Consider the following 14,560-nt stretch of genomic DNA (forward strand, 5'->3'; position numbering starts at 1 on the left):
GCTCAGAGGTTTCCTTAGCACCTCCCTTCCACCCAAGGCATGATCCTGGGGTCCCGAGATCGAGTCCCATATTGGGCTCCCTGCATGGAGCCTACTTCTCCCTCTGCCTGTGTCTCTGCCTCTCTCTCTCTCTGTCTCTCACTGTCTCTCTCATGAATAAATAAAATCTTTAAAAAAAAATTTTTTTTTTTTTTTAATTTGCAGTAAGGGGCACCTGGGTAAGGTTCAGTTGGTTAAGGGACCGACTCTAGATTTTAGCTCAGACCATGATCTCAGGGTCCTGGGATCAAGCCCAGAGTGAGGCTCCCCATTCAGTGCGGAATCTGCTCATCTTCCTCTGCCCCGCCCCCAGCCTGCGGACGCGCACGCTCTTTCAAATAAATACATCTTTTTAAAAAAATAAAAATGTGCATCAAAATTATGGTGGATCCTGTTCCATTTTGAGTGATGCAGCTTACAAATTTTGGTTTATAATTTAAATATTCTTATTTCCATTCACTTTAAAAGCTAAACATTTTTTTTCCTCTATGACCAAATTAATGTGACCACTTCCAGAGCCAACTTTTAGAGAAAAATGAGACAACCAAATCCAAGAAACCATAGCAAGTTTGTTGCCTGAAACATTTTAAAGGAAAATACTAATTAATAAGGTTTTTAGTCTCAGTAAGTGAAGAGTATACTTGGTAGTAAAGGAACTTACAGATCCTTAAAGTGTGGCTAACATAAAAATCTGAAGGAGTCAATAAAACATACTCTTGTACAAACTAAAATACAAATCCCCTCTTTTCTAGAGCTAATTTTTTTACCAGTATAGAAGAAACTTTATGTGAGCAAAATTATTGTTGTCCAGTCATAAAATTTCAACTTAAACCTATCAAATTCAATGTACAATAGCAAACACATTTCCAAGGCTGATTTTTCCTTTGAATGTGTTTCTGAATACCAAGAAAGTCTAAATCTTTGAAGGACAAAAATCTGTTTTATGCACCAATTAGAAATTTCCCAAGTTTTATACCAACAAAGTAACAACTATATACCTAATTGTCTACCCCCTCTCATTTTCTACCTCATTTTCCTGCCATGTGTGTTTTTAAATATACTTTTAATCTGTATACAATGAAATTCACTCTTTTTGGTATATAGTTCTATGAGTTGTGACAAATGCAGTTGTATAACACTACCACAGATTTATTTTTAGGCAAATATTCATGATATCTGCACTCAGGGTAGACTGTGAAAACTGTTTTATCAATCCTACCTTGAGTGGGTATATAGCAGTAAGTGTCTACAAATGAAAACTGAAACATGATAACCAGAAATATTAAAAATGGAAAAGTCAATACTTAGAAAGTGTCATAAAATAGAAGCAAAACCTAACATCTGTGTATTTGACTTCTCTCTCCTACAAGTCCCTTATTTTTAAATGATCAACTCAAAGTAATTATAATACAAAAGGTGCTCATTTATACACTCTTAAACATTAATCTTAATAAACTATTCAAAGAAACTTTCCTATTAAGCCTTTGAATTTAATTGATAGGAATATAAAGTTGTTCAAGATATTACCCATGATTTCCTTCCAAATCCCATTAGAGAACAAAAAGAGAAGTTAATACTACTTTGTATTTTAGAGACTTCAATTTCCATCCTGCTTTGAGGCATCTTTGGATTCAAGAATTGCAAAGTAGATACTTAATAAGAAACTACATTGCAAATACTGACACACACCTCACAGACAAAACTAAATTATGCAAACCTATACTAAACTGGGAGCCAACAGTCTTTCCTGAAACAGTGCTTAGAATAAAAGGGATCGCTTTTTAAAATCACTTCCTCTCAGCATATTAATCTTATTTTCAAATAGTATACTGTATTCTGCTAGGATGAGACCCACCTGTAATGCTTTCTTGAAACCTAGGGTAAGGACAGCCTGGGTGGCTCAGCGGTTTAGCGCTGCCTTCAGCCCAGGGCCTGATCCTGGACCCGGGATCGAGTTCCACGTCAGGCTCCCTGCATGGAGCCTGCTTCTCCCTCTGCCTGTGTCTCCTCTCTCTCTCTCAAATAAATAAATAAATAATATTAAAAAAAAAAAAAAGAAAAAGAAAAAAGAAACCTAGGGTGGGGTTCCCTGCAGGGAGCCTGCTTCTCCCTCTGCCTTTCTCTGTGTCTCTCATGAATAAATAAATAAAATCTTTAAAAAAAAAAAATGGGATGCCTGGGTGGCTCAGTGGTTGAGCGTCTGCCTTCAGCTCAGGGCATAATCCCAGTCCTGGGATCGAGTTCCACATTGGGCTCCCGGTAGGGAGCCTGCTTCTCCCTCTGCCCATGTCTCTGCCCCTCTCTCTCTATGTCTCTCATGAATAAATGAATAAAAATCTTAAAAAAAAAAAAAAAAAAAAAACAACTTAGGGTGTAGCTACTGAATCCGGGTAGAGGATGTAAGGATATTTATTAAAGTATTTTTTCAGATTTTCTGTATATTTGAAAATTTTCACAAAAAAGTAAAAAACTAAAAGGGACTAATTATAAGAAAACCATATTTAGCTTAAAAAGCAAAACTTGAGAAGCATTAGCTAAGTATGATAAGCTTTACAGGAGCTTGATCTGCTGTAGTACTGTTTTATCTTTTATAAAACAAATATATTACTGAGAATCTTTGGATACAGGCCTGCGAGGAGGCAGACATACTTGTCTTGTCTGGTTCTTAGCAGCCTTTGACAAACCACTCATACATATTGCAGTTTATCTCCTCACTGTTACAAGTGTTTTGAAAATTATATGAAAATTATTTACAAAATATTTGTTTTAAGTGTTCCATATCAATGTGTTGTTATACTTTATTCTGGCTTTTAGAGTCGGTTCCATAACTTACGTGATCAAAACAGGATAAAGTGAGTTTAAGAATCTCAAAGGGAATACTGAAGATATATATAGTACTTAAAAGAGCTTATCTAATTGTTATGTGGCTCCTGCAAACAATATAAAAGTTACCTATGTATCCATATAAGACAATAAGAAACTTCCCTTTTCTGGCATTATTCTAGAATTAGTAGTTAAGATATCCCCCAGGATATTTCTAGTAGGATTCCTGATAAGTAGGGCAAAATAACCCTAGAACAAAAGGTCCATCAGCTTGGAAGACCCACCTATTCAGCAAGTTCACAGAGGTTTTGGACTATAATAACATTCTCAGAAACATAAAAACCAGGTCATTACCCTTACTAGTTACCAAACCATTAAAAAACAAAACAAAACAAAACAAAAACGGTTTTTTCCCTTTCCTTCATTCTCTTCTCTGAACCACTATTTTGCTAAACTCTTTCCTTTGTTTATTCTCGTAACTCATCCTCCTGTGTCAAGGTGTACAATCTTTTGATTTCCTCCTATTCTTTCCTTATCCCCTACCTGCCTCTTCACCTTGCTTATCTTTCTTTCCCTTTTATCTTCTCCTTGTGTCTCTTGATAATTACCCTCGCTATTATTCTGTAATCCTGTAAACCCAGAGCAGTATGTCAGTAGGGTTTTAGGATACAGCTGGATCAGATATCCCCCTACGACACTTCTGTACAACTATCGAGATATCTGTGGGAGCATGCCTGGCTGGCTCACTTGGAAGAGCACACAACTCTTGATCTAGGGGTCATGAGTTCAAGTCCCATGCTGGATGTAGACATTACTTTTGGAAAAAAAATTTTTTTAATTAAACAAGAAAAAAACCCCACAGAAGTCTATGTGATTTCCAAACAGTATTTAAGCCTATTCTCTCCCATCTAGATGAAATAAATTTGAATGAGTCTGAATTTAAAGAAAACATACATATAGACTAAATTTTCTCCTACTCCAATCCTAAACAGATTAGCTATTTATCTTTACCTGTTAAAGAGTTCCAGTTAAGTTGGAACTAATGACTTCTGGAAAGGTCAAACCAGAAATGTCTGGTCTCTTTTCTCCCAAATAAATATAAGTGGGGGAGCAGCCCTGGTGGCGCAGCGGTTTGGCGCCGCCTGCAGCCCAGGGTGTGATCCTGGTAGACCCGGGATCGAGTCCCACGTCGGGTTCCCTGCATGGAGCCTGCTTCTCCCTCTGCCTGTGTCTCTGCCTCTCTCTCTCTGTCTCTATAAATAAATAAATAAAAATCTTTAAAAAAATAAAATAAAATAAAATAAATATAAGTGGGCTTAAATGAAGATGGAAAATTTTTACCCCTAAAACGACTTGTCCTCTTACACAACCATAAATTTGGCAATCACTGTCAGTTGATATCTATTTCCATCACAATCTAAATCTGTATTTCAGGTTAATGCCAGCTTTCAGAAAGTATTATCAAAGTCTGGCATTCAGTAGGTATCTAGCTGGATTTATCTAGATAAGTAAGGCTAATTATACGTCATATATAACACTATAGAAGGGGAAGCAGGCATTTGATAAGCACTACATATCAACTAGTAAGAACTTAGTCTAAGATGACTATTGGAAATGCAGTCAGTATAAACAAAGTCCCTTTTGCTCAACGTCGAAGTATGTATACATCTTATGCTAAAGTAAACCTGATCTACAGAATATATCAAGTAGAAAGCTGTTTATGCTAAACTTCAAGCAACTTTTAGGTTGGCTATATTACATCTACTGCGTTGGCACTCCTCGCTCATATCTGATAGCACAAAAATGCAGGGGGTAAAAAAAAAAAGCCCCTCTGGGAGTTATAATGGGGTGCCAGGCTACTGCCAAGTAGGATTTACTTCTGGCACTAATGCCACAGGAAAGACAATAATTTATACAATCAACAAAAATGTTCATGTCAACTTCTCTGTAGTAATATGTCTACATCTATAATGGAAATGAATTTCCTTAAAAAGAGCTTACGTTATCGGAATTTGCTTCATAGAAAGCTTAATGGGAACGTAACTATTCTGTTTGTCAGAGGATGCCTGTATTTGGTTAACTGGTACGGGAAGTGGGCATAGAACTCTTCATCTAGTACCATTCTACTATCCAGGGTTCCAAGCCAAAGTAATTAAGATGGCAGTGTCTTTAGTGAATAACAAGAATGAATAATCCAGTGACCTAGTGATATTTAAAAAGATGAACTATAGGCCAAAAAATCAATTCCTGCCCTAAATTGAGAAATACAGCACATTTACGAAGATATTGTTGCTCTGAAAGGTATGACAAATGCCATAAAAAGGACATAAAAAGTTGGCACCATAATGAAGTTAGGGTATCCAAGCAACTAGCCTTTATGTTTTTCTTAAACTATAAAAGTAATTTCTGAGTACAGTAAATTCAGAAAATACAGGGGAAAAATCACCAATAATCACATCAGCAAGGAATAACATTATTTTGTTTCATTTCTTCCAATCTTGTGTGTGAATGCACATACATATTCTAACAAAACTAGTAGCATCACACAATTTTGTAACCACCATTTTTCACTTGTTTGATCACATGTATTTCCCCTATCATTATATATTCTTCTAAAATGTGATAGTCCATCTTATGGATATGCTCTTACTGGCTGTATGTCTTTTTGGATTATAACACTTAAATGAACACCTTGTAGGAAAGTCTTGGTCCATAGCTCTGATTACTTCCTATTACACTTAGACTCCTCTAAGTGTACTGTTAGGTGTGTCAAAGAGTAGAAACACTTTTAAGGACCCTGAAAGATTACCAGGTTTCCCTCTAGAAGGCATATAGCAATTTATGAACGCTAACCAATGATATATGAGTGCCCCCCTTCTCCATGCAGATCCTAATCTTAGAACAGTATTACAGTTGAGTGAAAAAACAAAGATAAGACATACATTTTTACCATACCTACCCAAAATGTAAAATATAAAAGTTTAAGGCAGTTAAAATTAGTAGGTGTTCAGGATTACCAATATGTAGGGAACATATGGTAACAAAAGTCATGAAGTAGGAATAAAACGGAAGAAATGATCTGGAAAACATTTTTTATAAGTGAAAAAACAGCCCCCCCCCCCTCCAAAAATGGAACTTTCCCAGTTATACACAGTGAGCTAGCCATAGGACCTGAGCTTCCCAATTCTTAAGACTTTTAGCACTATCTAGAAAGTGGGTCAAAAATTCTGTGTTCTCATTCATAAAATGGAGACGTTTAATCATGGATCTATGAATCCCTTCTAAAATTTCAAATTTTTTTACAACTTGGGCTGTAACAGGCTCCCTAGCAGAGGAAACGGCGCTGACCCTGTCTCTGACTACCTAAGTTCCAACAGGAGTTTTACCCTTCATGGAATGAGGATTTTTTACATTATGTACTTCATAATGTTTTGGGGAAGATTAAGTCATTTGTGTCAGTTTTGTAAACTGCTAAGCTATATAAATATAAGGTGGTTTAAATTACAATGTGTACAAATACAAAAAATGTAAATAGACATTTTTATGTCAGAGCCCGGGTACATTAACCAAGAAAGGTCCTGAAAGAGAGCCTGATTGTCTTGAACTACAATTTCATGAAAAGGTAAAAAAAATAAAATAAAAAATAAATAAAAAGCATTACATAGGCTAGCAGGTACAAAGCACATTCATGGAAATGGGCATCTGAACAAAAGCTGTGGCCCAAGTAAGACCAGGCAACCAACCTGCCATAAATGTATAGAATGGAAAGAATAACCTGGTGTTATGGGAGGACTTACAGGGAGGCCTAGTAGCTCAGCTAGTGCAAAAAAAGATGGTTTTTGTTTTTTTTTTTTTTAAGAAAAGGAGAGCCTGAAGAAATGTACCTTCCCATTGTGTAAGAAGTATAACCAGTTAATCAACAGCTCCATCAGGTTCTCCCAGAAGGAGTGGCTATGTAAATAAAATTGTGCTTTCAGAATACCTATTTATATAAAAGTCTCTAGAATTAGAAAACTCCCTGTTTTAACAAGTCCTAGCAGCATGGTATGGGGGAAGGAAAAAAAAAACTTAAAAAAAAAAAGAAATGCTACTAAGTCTTCTCTTTCTTTTCAGTAGAAATCTGTGGATTGTAATACATGTCGAGAACTGCTACATAAAGATTTTCCAACTCTACTGAATCTATTTTTTCTGAGTTTTGGCAAAATAGGAAAAGAAGAGAGTCCACCCGTGAGGATGGGAACACATTGCGTTGTACACGTAGATTAATTTTGCGTGATTCTGGGCCTAAAGAGAACTGGGTGGTTTTTTGTTGCTTCTTAACGTAGAGAGAATAGTGGTTTACCTCCGTGCCCTGCGAGCAGGTGTGTGGTCGGGCTACTGTTCCCAGGACGCAGCAGTCGGGTCTGTGGGGTCTTCCTCTGGCGGGTGGTGGATAATCCGGCGACGCTACTGCAAAGGAAGAACAAAGAACATTCGGCATTTACTGCACCAGCTCCGCGGTCTCGGCGCTCGGCCGCCCGCGGCCCATCGGGGCGGCCTGCCAGGGCCTGGGGGGAAGGCCGGGGCCGGGGGCGCCCTCCCCGCCCCGCGCCCCGCGCCCCGCGCCCCGCCCAGGCGGCCGCGGGCTCCGGCTTGGGCCGCGCCGAGGTGGGTCCGCGGGGAGCAGGCGCAGGGCCCCCAGCCCGGTGCCCCCCGCTCTCCGCGCGGCCCGCGGCGCAGCACCCGCCCCCCCCGCCGCGGCACTGCCCCCGACCTCCGCCTCGGGGCCGCGGGACCCGCCGCCGGCAGCCCCCTCCGCCGCGGCCACCGCGCTCCCCGCCGCGCGCCGCAGCAAGATGGACCCGCCGCCCGCCGGCCCCGCCCCTGCGCCCCGCTCCGCCCTGCGCTGTGCCCGCCTCGCCTGCGCCCTGCCCTGCGCCCGCCCCGCCCCTGCGCCCGCCCCGCCCCTGCGCCCGCCTCGCCCCTGCGCCCGCCTCGCCCCGCGCCCGCACCCCGGCGCGTCTCCCGCCGGCCTCGCCTTTGTTCCCTCCCAGGGGGAGGAGGGGGCCGCGGGCGTCCTTCCGGGGTCAACAGCCGGCGGGGGCGGGGGCGGGGGCGCCGGGCTGCTGCTGCTCTCCTGGCAGAGGGGCTGCGCGGGGCCGAGCCCGGGGCCCCCACGCGGTGCCCAGAGCCAGCTGAGCCCGGTGCCCCCGCGCGCTGACCTCGGCGCGGAGCCCGGTGCGCCCAGACCAGTGCCCCCCACGCGGAGCCCGGTGCCTCCAGCCCGGTGACCTCAGCGCGGAGCCCGGTGCGCCCAGCCCGGTGCCCCCGCGCGCTGACCTCGGCGCGGAGCCCGGTGCCCCCAGCCCGGTGACAGCGCGGAGCCCGGTGCGCCCAGCCCGGTGACCTCGGCGCGGAGCCCGGTGCCTCCAGCCCGGTGACCTCGGCGCGGAGCCCGGTGCGCCCAGCCCGGTGCCCCCGCGCGCTGACCTCGGCGCGGAGCCCGGTGCGCCCAGCCCGGTGCCCCCCGCGGTGCCCAGAGCCAGCTGAGCCCGGTGCCCCCTGCGCGGAGCCCGGAGCCGGCTAGGAAGGCGGGCGAGGCGGCTGGGCCTGCGGGGGCGCGGGCGCCCACCCTGCGGAGCCACCGGCCGGCGAGCTGGCGCCACAAGACGGTTGGGTTTGGATTGTTGTACTTTTTTTTTTGTTCGTTGCATTTTCAGGAACAAAAAAAAAAGCCCAACCCTTCACACCGCTTCACGTGCATCTCTGCGGACGGGAAGGCCGGCGAGCACCCCTGCGCCCACGGCCGGGGGGAGGGGGGGGCGGTTCCTTCTGACCCTGCGGCCCGAGGTCACCCCGGGGGCGCGCGGAGCCTGGAGGGCCGTGACCCGAGGGCCGCGGGCACCATCTGTTTGGTTCCAAGAAGGACACGAAGGCGAAGGAAGGGTTTCTCCAAGATGTAGTCTCGGGGGAAGAGCAACAAGGACAGAAGCACCAGGCGTGCCCCGGGGTCGAGCCCCCCAGGCCCCCCCCCAGGCCCCCCGGGGAGTATGTGAGGCCTGCGGGGCTAGGAGCTCCAGGGCTGCTCACCCTCAGCTCCGAGTCCATAGAACCTTACCCCCCCCCCCCCCCCCGCGAGAGGCCCAGTTCCCCGCCGGCCCTTACGCCCAGTTTCCCCCAGTACAACGTCCCGCCTGCCGCAGTCTCCATCAGAACACCCCGGGGTGCGAACTACGATTCTCACCCTGTAGATGAGTAAACGGGTGAAGCCATGGCTCCAAGATGAAAACCCAGAGGCAGGGCCGAGACTCCAAAAGTTCCAGTCCACCTCTAGGTCCTTCCTGTAGCATCATAACTGTCAATGCCATTGAGAGCTGCACCCCAGTCTCCTCCTAGGGTCGCTTTTCTTTTTTTTTTTTTTTTTAACACACCAAAAAAATCTGATTTATAAAAGCACTTTAAAGGCCAACTATTAAAATGACACAAGAGTGAAAGGTCATTGGCTCACAAAGTGTCCTTTACTGTGATGGTATGATGCCTGCTTACATAGCTAGACCTGTCTGGTGCCAAATACTTGCTCATGAACTTGTGCCCACCTGGAAGTAACACTGGGTGGATGAGCACAGAAGTCTTTTGAGTGTTGAATTCCTAAGGGAATGCTGTGCAGTGAACCCGGGGCGGCCGGAACTGGGGAAGGAAGAGTGGCCTCTGTCCTCACACCGTGGGCCTGGACTGAGAGTAACTCCCAGATTCCGGTGTACATGCACAGCCATGTCCTTCCTGGAAGACAACACTGTGACTAGATCCCGCCCGAGGTAACGCAGGGACTGTCCCAATTGTCGTCACACTGCAGTTTCCTTCTATTGACGGCTCTTCATGTTAAGGACACTACCAGCCGACCACTGGGAGTCCTCTGTCGGCCCACCGAGAGGACCAGAGGGTCCTATTTCGGTTTGTCTTCTGGGCTCTGCTGTTACAGGGAGAAGTTCTCAATCTTGTGTTAAATCCTGTCTATTCTTACCGTGTGGACTTCCCCTGGTGCCCTTGTCTCGAGCCCTGACAGAGGTAAAGCCCGGCAGCTCTCCTGCCACCAAGGGCGACACGCTGTCAGCTGTCCCGGGACAGATGGGCCGAGCCAAACCTGTCACCAGACAGGGAGCCCCGCAGGCTGGGACCGCGGCACTGATGGGCAGGACACCACTCCCCAGCAACCTGGTCGCCCCGGCCGTCCCAGCAGCTGCCAAGGTCGCAGCGCAAGCCCCAACATTCCCGAGACAGAGTTCCTTGCAATGCCAGGCCCCGGGGGGGCGAGGTGCAGTGAAAGCAGCAGAGGCCGTGGAATCCTTTCCGCACCCAGACTCTGGCCAGGCCACCTGCTAGTTGTTACTAGAAGTCACCTAACATCCCTAAGCCGCAGTGTTTTGTTCCAGAAATGGGAATCGTGATTTGCTGAATGATGATAATGAGCTGATACATAAAGCAACCAGCACTGCACCCGACCTGTAGCGATTAAGAAACCATGTCTACGGTTACGTGGAAGAAGAGAGCCGTGCCACTGGGCTTGCAGCTGCCCCGGCTTTGTGTACCTGCTGCCCAAGCGTGACAGGCTCAAACTGCCCATGCAGCAGAGGAGGCGAGGACCGTAATTTATGCTTTTCTATACCCAGCCGGGGTGACCTTTTGAAAAGATTATATCCTACCGCTCTCTACCCCCTTCCCTGTTATTAGGGAAGAGAGAGAAAAAGGGGGAAAAAATCACGCTCAACGAAAGGAAAACTTTGCAGGTTTCTTTCTTTTTTTTTTTTCTAAGCCTCTATAATTTCAGAGATAACGATTGAATATCCAAAATATTCCATTAAGAAGGGAAAAAAAGTCTGTCTGCAAATCTACAATCATCACTAAAGATAGAAACTTACCTAAGGCCTGATGAGATTGAAGGTATTAGCCCCTTGGTTTGAAGAAAATTCCAGATTCCATATAGTTTAGTTGCACAGGGAAGTTCACGCATCAAATGGAGCAAATAGCAAAAATCAGTTGGCTTCTGAAGAGAATGAGAGACGCTACAGCAACAGTAAACTCGGCCTTTAGTTGTGCTGTTTCTGTAGTTGGAAAGAAGAATTGTTGAGAATAAAGCGAAATGTCAGAGGCAATTAAGATGATGGTGGCACGTGCTTATAATTGTATCCCCAGGATTGCGCTGGGCGCCGAGGGCCCTAATCAAGGGGTTTCCCGTGGGGTTGACGAGACCAGCCTTAAACACAGGAGGTAGACCTGTAACAGCACGTGGCGGGGGCTGTTCAAGGCTCAAGACAGGCCTGCAGGGAGGTGACAGAAACATCAGGCAAGTTCTCACAGGGGACGTGGGAAATGCAACATTTAAAGGTAATAGGATTCTGGGCACGCGGCTCGCCCAGCCAGTGGAGCCTGGGACTCTTGATCTCAAGGTTGTGAGTTCAAGCCCTACACTGGGTGTGGTGAAACCTACTTAAAAATAAGTAAATAAATAAGAAATAAAGACCGAAGGATTTGAAGATGAGAAAGAGGAGCCCTGGAAGTGAGGAACACAGCTCGGGGTTGGAATGAGCTTCGCTGACGCGGAGTCGGTGAAGAGCATGGCCTGGCTTGAAAATAAAGTTTGAGGCCAAAGCACGTAACGTGTGGGACGTCACAATAAAGAGTTGAACGTCATCCTGTAATGAAACGGAAACCACTGAATAATTATTTATGTGGCACTGATAAGAGGAAAGCAGAATTTTAGAAAGGTTGATCGGATTATAGGATCTAAGATTTAAGAGAGAAGAAATTTCCTTTATTTTGTTTTTTTTTTATTTTTTTATTTCCTTTATTTTGATACCTCTGAGGTTTGTTGTTGAAAATCATAGATTTTTTTTAAATGCAATAATGTGTACAAAAGTACAGCATATATGGGTAAGTCTTCCTGAACCCTTTAATACCACATAATTGTTCATTAAGTTCTTGATTTGTAAATAAAGTACAATATAGAGAGAATTAATTATGATGTTTTTTCCTAAAATCCAATAAGAGAAAATTACATGTATATATGTATGTAGATTTATATGTCAATCATATATATAATTTTTTTAATCTTAACTACATTGTATGCCTAATTATTAATACACTGTTGGCTACATTTTAGAGTGTGCCTTACTAGAGCTTTAAAAATTGCTGCATGTATATATTCTGAAATGTACTCCTCTGTTTTGATATTTTAACAATGATTAATTATGTTCAATCGTGTTAACTAAATTTTGGGGAGATTTAATTCCCATACATGTAGAACTTTATTCTTGATGAAGAGTGGCTCTGTGCGGGCTTTGAGGGTTTTTAATTCAGGTAAAGTAATAGATATTGTGTATTTACAGTTGTTTCAGAGTAATTAAATTTGTAGAGACTTTATTCTGGGATCTTTCTATTGAGTTCATCAATCCTTATGTGCTCTGTTTTTATCTTGAAAAATGTCCATTTTGATGATAGAGTTGTATAATTTCAACTTAGAAGAGGACTTTCATCCTGTTCTATGGGGTATTTTTAGCAATATTTCTTCCCCAGATAGAGATGCCTCAGGGGTGGGGGTTCTGGAGTCTTCAGCAGGTGGATTCCTGTACCTTCAACACACTCCACGTTAGGTGGAGGCAGCAGCACATTTCCTAGAGCTTTGGTTCCGATGATCTGGATTTATCAGGTACCCGTCTTCACAGCATCGCACAAGGAATACGTGCTTCCTGCGGGTTTTGTTTTGTTTTAAAGATGTTATTTATTCATCCATGAGACAGAGAGAAGCAGAGACACAGGCCAAGGGAGAAGCAGGATCCATGTGGGGAGCCCAAGGTGGGACTCGATCCCGGGACCCTGGGGTCATGGCCTGAGCCCCCCAGACGCCCCTGCTTCATGGTGTTTGAAGGGAGCCTGCTCAAGTCTCTCTGACATCAGAGCACGTGGTAATAAATGCCTTGTCCCAAATGTGCCTGTGTTCTGGTGACCATGTTTATCCCACCCTGCTGGGTGGCACTCCCGTGAGGCCAGGTCTGCAGGGCCCGTGCGGGTCCCACCCCGCCACACCTGCTCCTGGGCAACCAAGCCCACGAGTCGGTTACACAGCGTCAGCACAGGTTGTGTGTTCTTGTGGAGGTCACCGTGTGGGTTCCTCGGGCTCCTGATTTCCTAGCGCCACTCCCTGCATCCTCCGGAGAAGGCCTCCTTTCCCTGGAGCTTTGGCCAAGGTCACGCTGGCCCCTGGCTTCCCTTTGGCCAGCCCAGGCACATCCCCCAGCCCGTCCTCCGTCACCCGGCCTCCGCATGCCCGAGTACTTGGACCGCGCGCCCTTCGAGGCGCTCAGGACCTGTCACCCTTGGGTGATTCTCACGGTCCCCGTGAGGCAGGGATCACAAACTGATAGCCTGTCGTCAGACCATGGGGTTTTGTTCACTTATTTTTCGGAGATTCTGGTTTTGAGTACTCTCTGCCCCCAGCGCGGCCTGGAACTGGCCACCCTGCAGGGCGAGGGGCACGCTCCACTGCCAGCCAGGGCCCCTCACACCGTCTCCAGATGATGAAAGCTGTGTCCCTCGCAGCACCTCCATAGGGTGCACTGACATCTGGCTCCCCACAGCCCTTCCTCCCTGGGGGTGCTCGGGCCACTGCTGTGCCACCAGGCCTGGGCTCCGGCTGGCTTCAGGGTTCCTGCCCCGCGCTCTCCTCTCCCTGGTGCACCTGCACGTCCCCCCGCCCCCCGCCACGTCCATGTGCAGCACAGCTGACACATCCCAGGCTAGCTTTCCAAACTGGTCCAGGCGGGGGGCAGAGGTCCCTGAGTCCTCTCACCCCGTCCTGCGCTCCTTGCATCGCACACTATGCAGTCCCTTGTCGTGCACTGACTCACGTGATCACTTGATTATCGGGGTCGTCTCCATGCGACTATAAACCCTGTAAGAGCAGGGACGGTGTCTGTTGTGTACATGTGTGTGTCCACATTTCCTCGCCACTGCAATCCGAGCACCTAACCCGGTGCTTATCAATTTTTTTTATGAATGTTTTCAGGGAAGTAAGAATTCTCTCAAAGACTATTGAGGCATTTCAACCTTCTAGATATTAGCTGTCGAGACAAGCCGAAATGGTAATGTACTGAGTTCTATTCACTGAAAATAGAGATTTTAATACATTTGATCAAAATAACCGCTTTCCCCCTTCATTTGCAAAGCAATTTTTCAGACTCCTCCCTCCAGTTTACAAGATATGTCAACAATCTTCATTCTTTCACAGAATAGCTTGTCTCTGAAGATGAGATAACTTCTTGAATGGTTCAGAGAATTCCCATAAAAAAATTGAGAGCCTTCTTTTTATGCATAAAAGTTAAGCAATACACCATGAAAAAGACTTCGTGATATAACAAGAAAAATGTAAAACTGTTCCTGTTTAAAACACAATATAGTCATGATAGGACACAGCTAATAAAAAGATGGGTCACCTGAGTAGCTCAGTGGGTTAAATGCCTGCCTTCACCTTCGGCTCAGGTCACAATCCCAGAATCCTGGGATTGAGCCCGAGTAGGGCTCCCTGTTGGAGGTGGGGGGTGTCTGCTGCCCCTCTGCCTCTCCTCCTTGTGCACATATCTCTCATTCAGATTAATAATGAATAAAATCTTTTAAAAATAAAACAATTTGGGGGACCCTGGGTGGCTCAGCAGTTCAGCTTCTCCCT

The 14,560-nt window shown here is 45.7% G+C and overlaps 2 protein-coding genes across 16 annotated transcripts in view; one reads left to right on the plus strand and one right to left on the minus strand.

The window, feature by feature from the left end:
- Nucleotides 1-14,560, plus strand: part of LOC102156997 — a 126,772-nt gene that overhangs the window by 98,878 nt on the left and 13,334 nt on the right. For 2 of the 13 annotated variants that reach the window (XR_005376134.1, XM_038569428.1), the window contains one exon: nucleotides 10,272-12,822. The exons of 4 other annotated variants lie outside the window; for them this stretch is intronic. Coding sequence is in view for 3 of the 9 variants with exons in the window: in XM_038569428.1 (XP_038425356.1) it covers nucleotides 10,272-10,347 (76 nt within the window). In the remaining 6 variants the exon portion in view is untranslated. 7 more of the 13 variants (XR_005376151.1, XR_005376152.1, XR_005376137.1 and 4 more) reach the window with 7 other exon arrangements.
- TRIM13 (tripartite motif containing 13) overlaps nucleotides 1-14,560 on the minus strand; it is a 32,358-nt gene that overhangs the window by 4,545 nt on the left and 13,253 nt on the right. Inside the window, exons 2-3 of one of the 3 annotated variants that reach the window (XM_038569421.1) lie at nucleotides 10,758-10,940; nucleotides 7,205-7,311 (exon numbers count right to left, since the gene is read on the minus strand). The gene's annotated coding sequence lies outside the window, so the exon portion shown is untranslated. Of the gene's footprint in view, nucleotides 1-7,204; nucleotides 7,312-7,615; nucleotides 7,681-10,757; nucleotides 10,967-14,560 lie in introns of those variants that run through there. The other 2 variants (XM_038569422.1, XM_038569423.1) reach the window with 2 other exon arrangements.

The sequence above is a fragment of the Canis lupus genome, chromosome 22 (genome assembly GCF_011100685.1).
Source record: "Canis lupus familiaris isolate Mischka breed German Shepherd chromosome 22, alternate assembly UU_Cfam_GSD_1.0, whole genome shotgun sequence".
In the NCBI taxonomy this organism is placed as follows: Eukaryota; Metazoa; Chordata; class Mammalia; order Carnivora; family Canidae; genus Canis; species Canis lupus.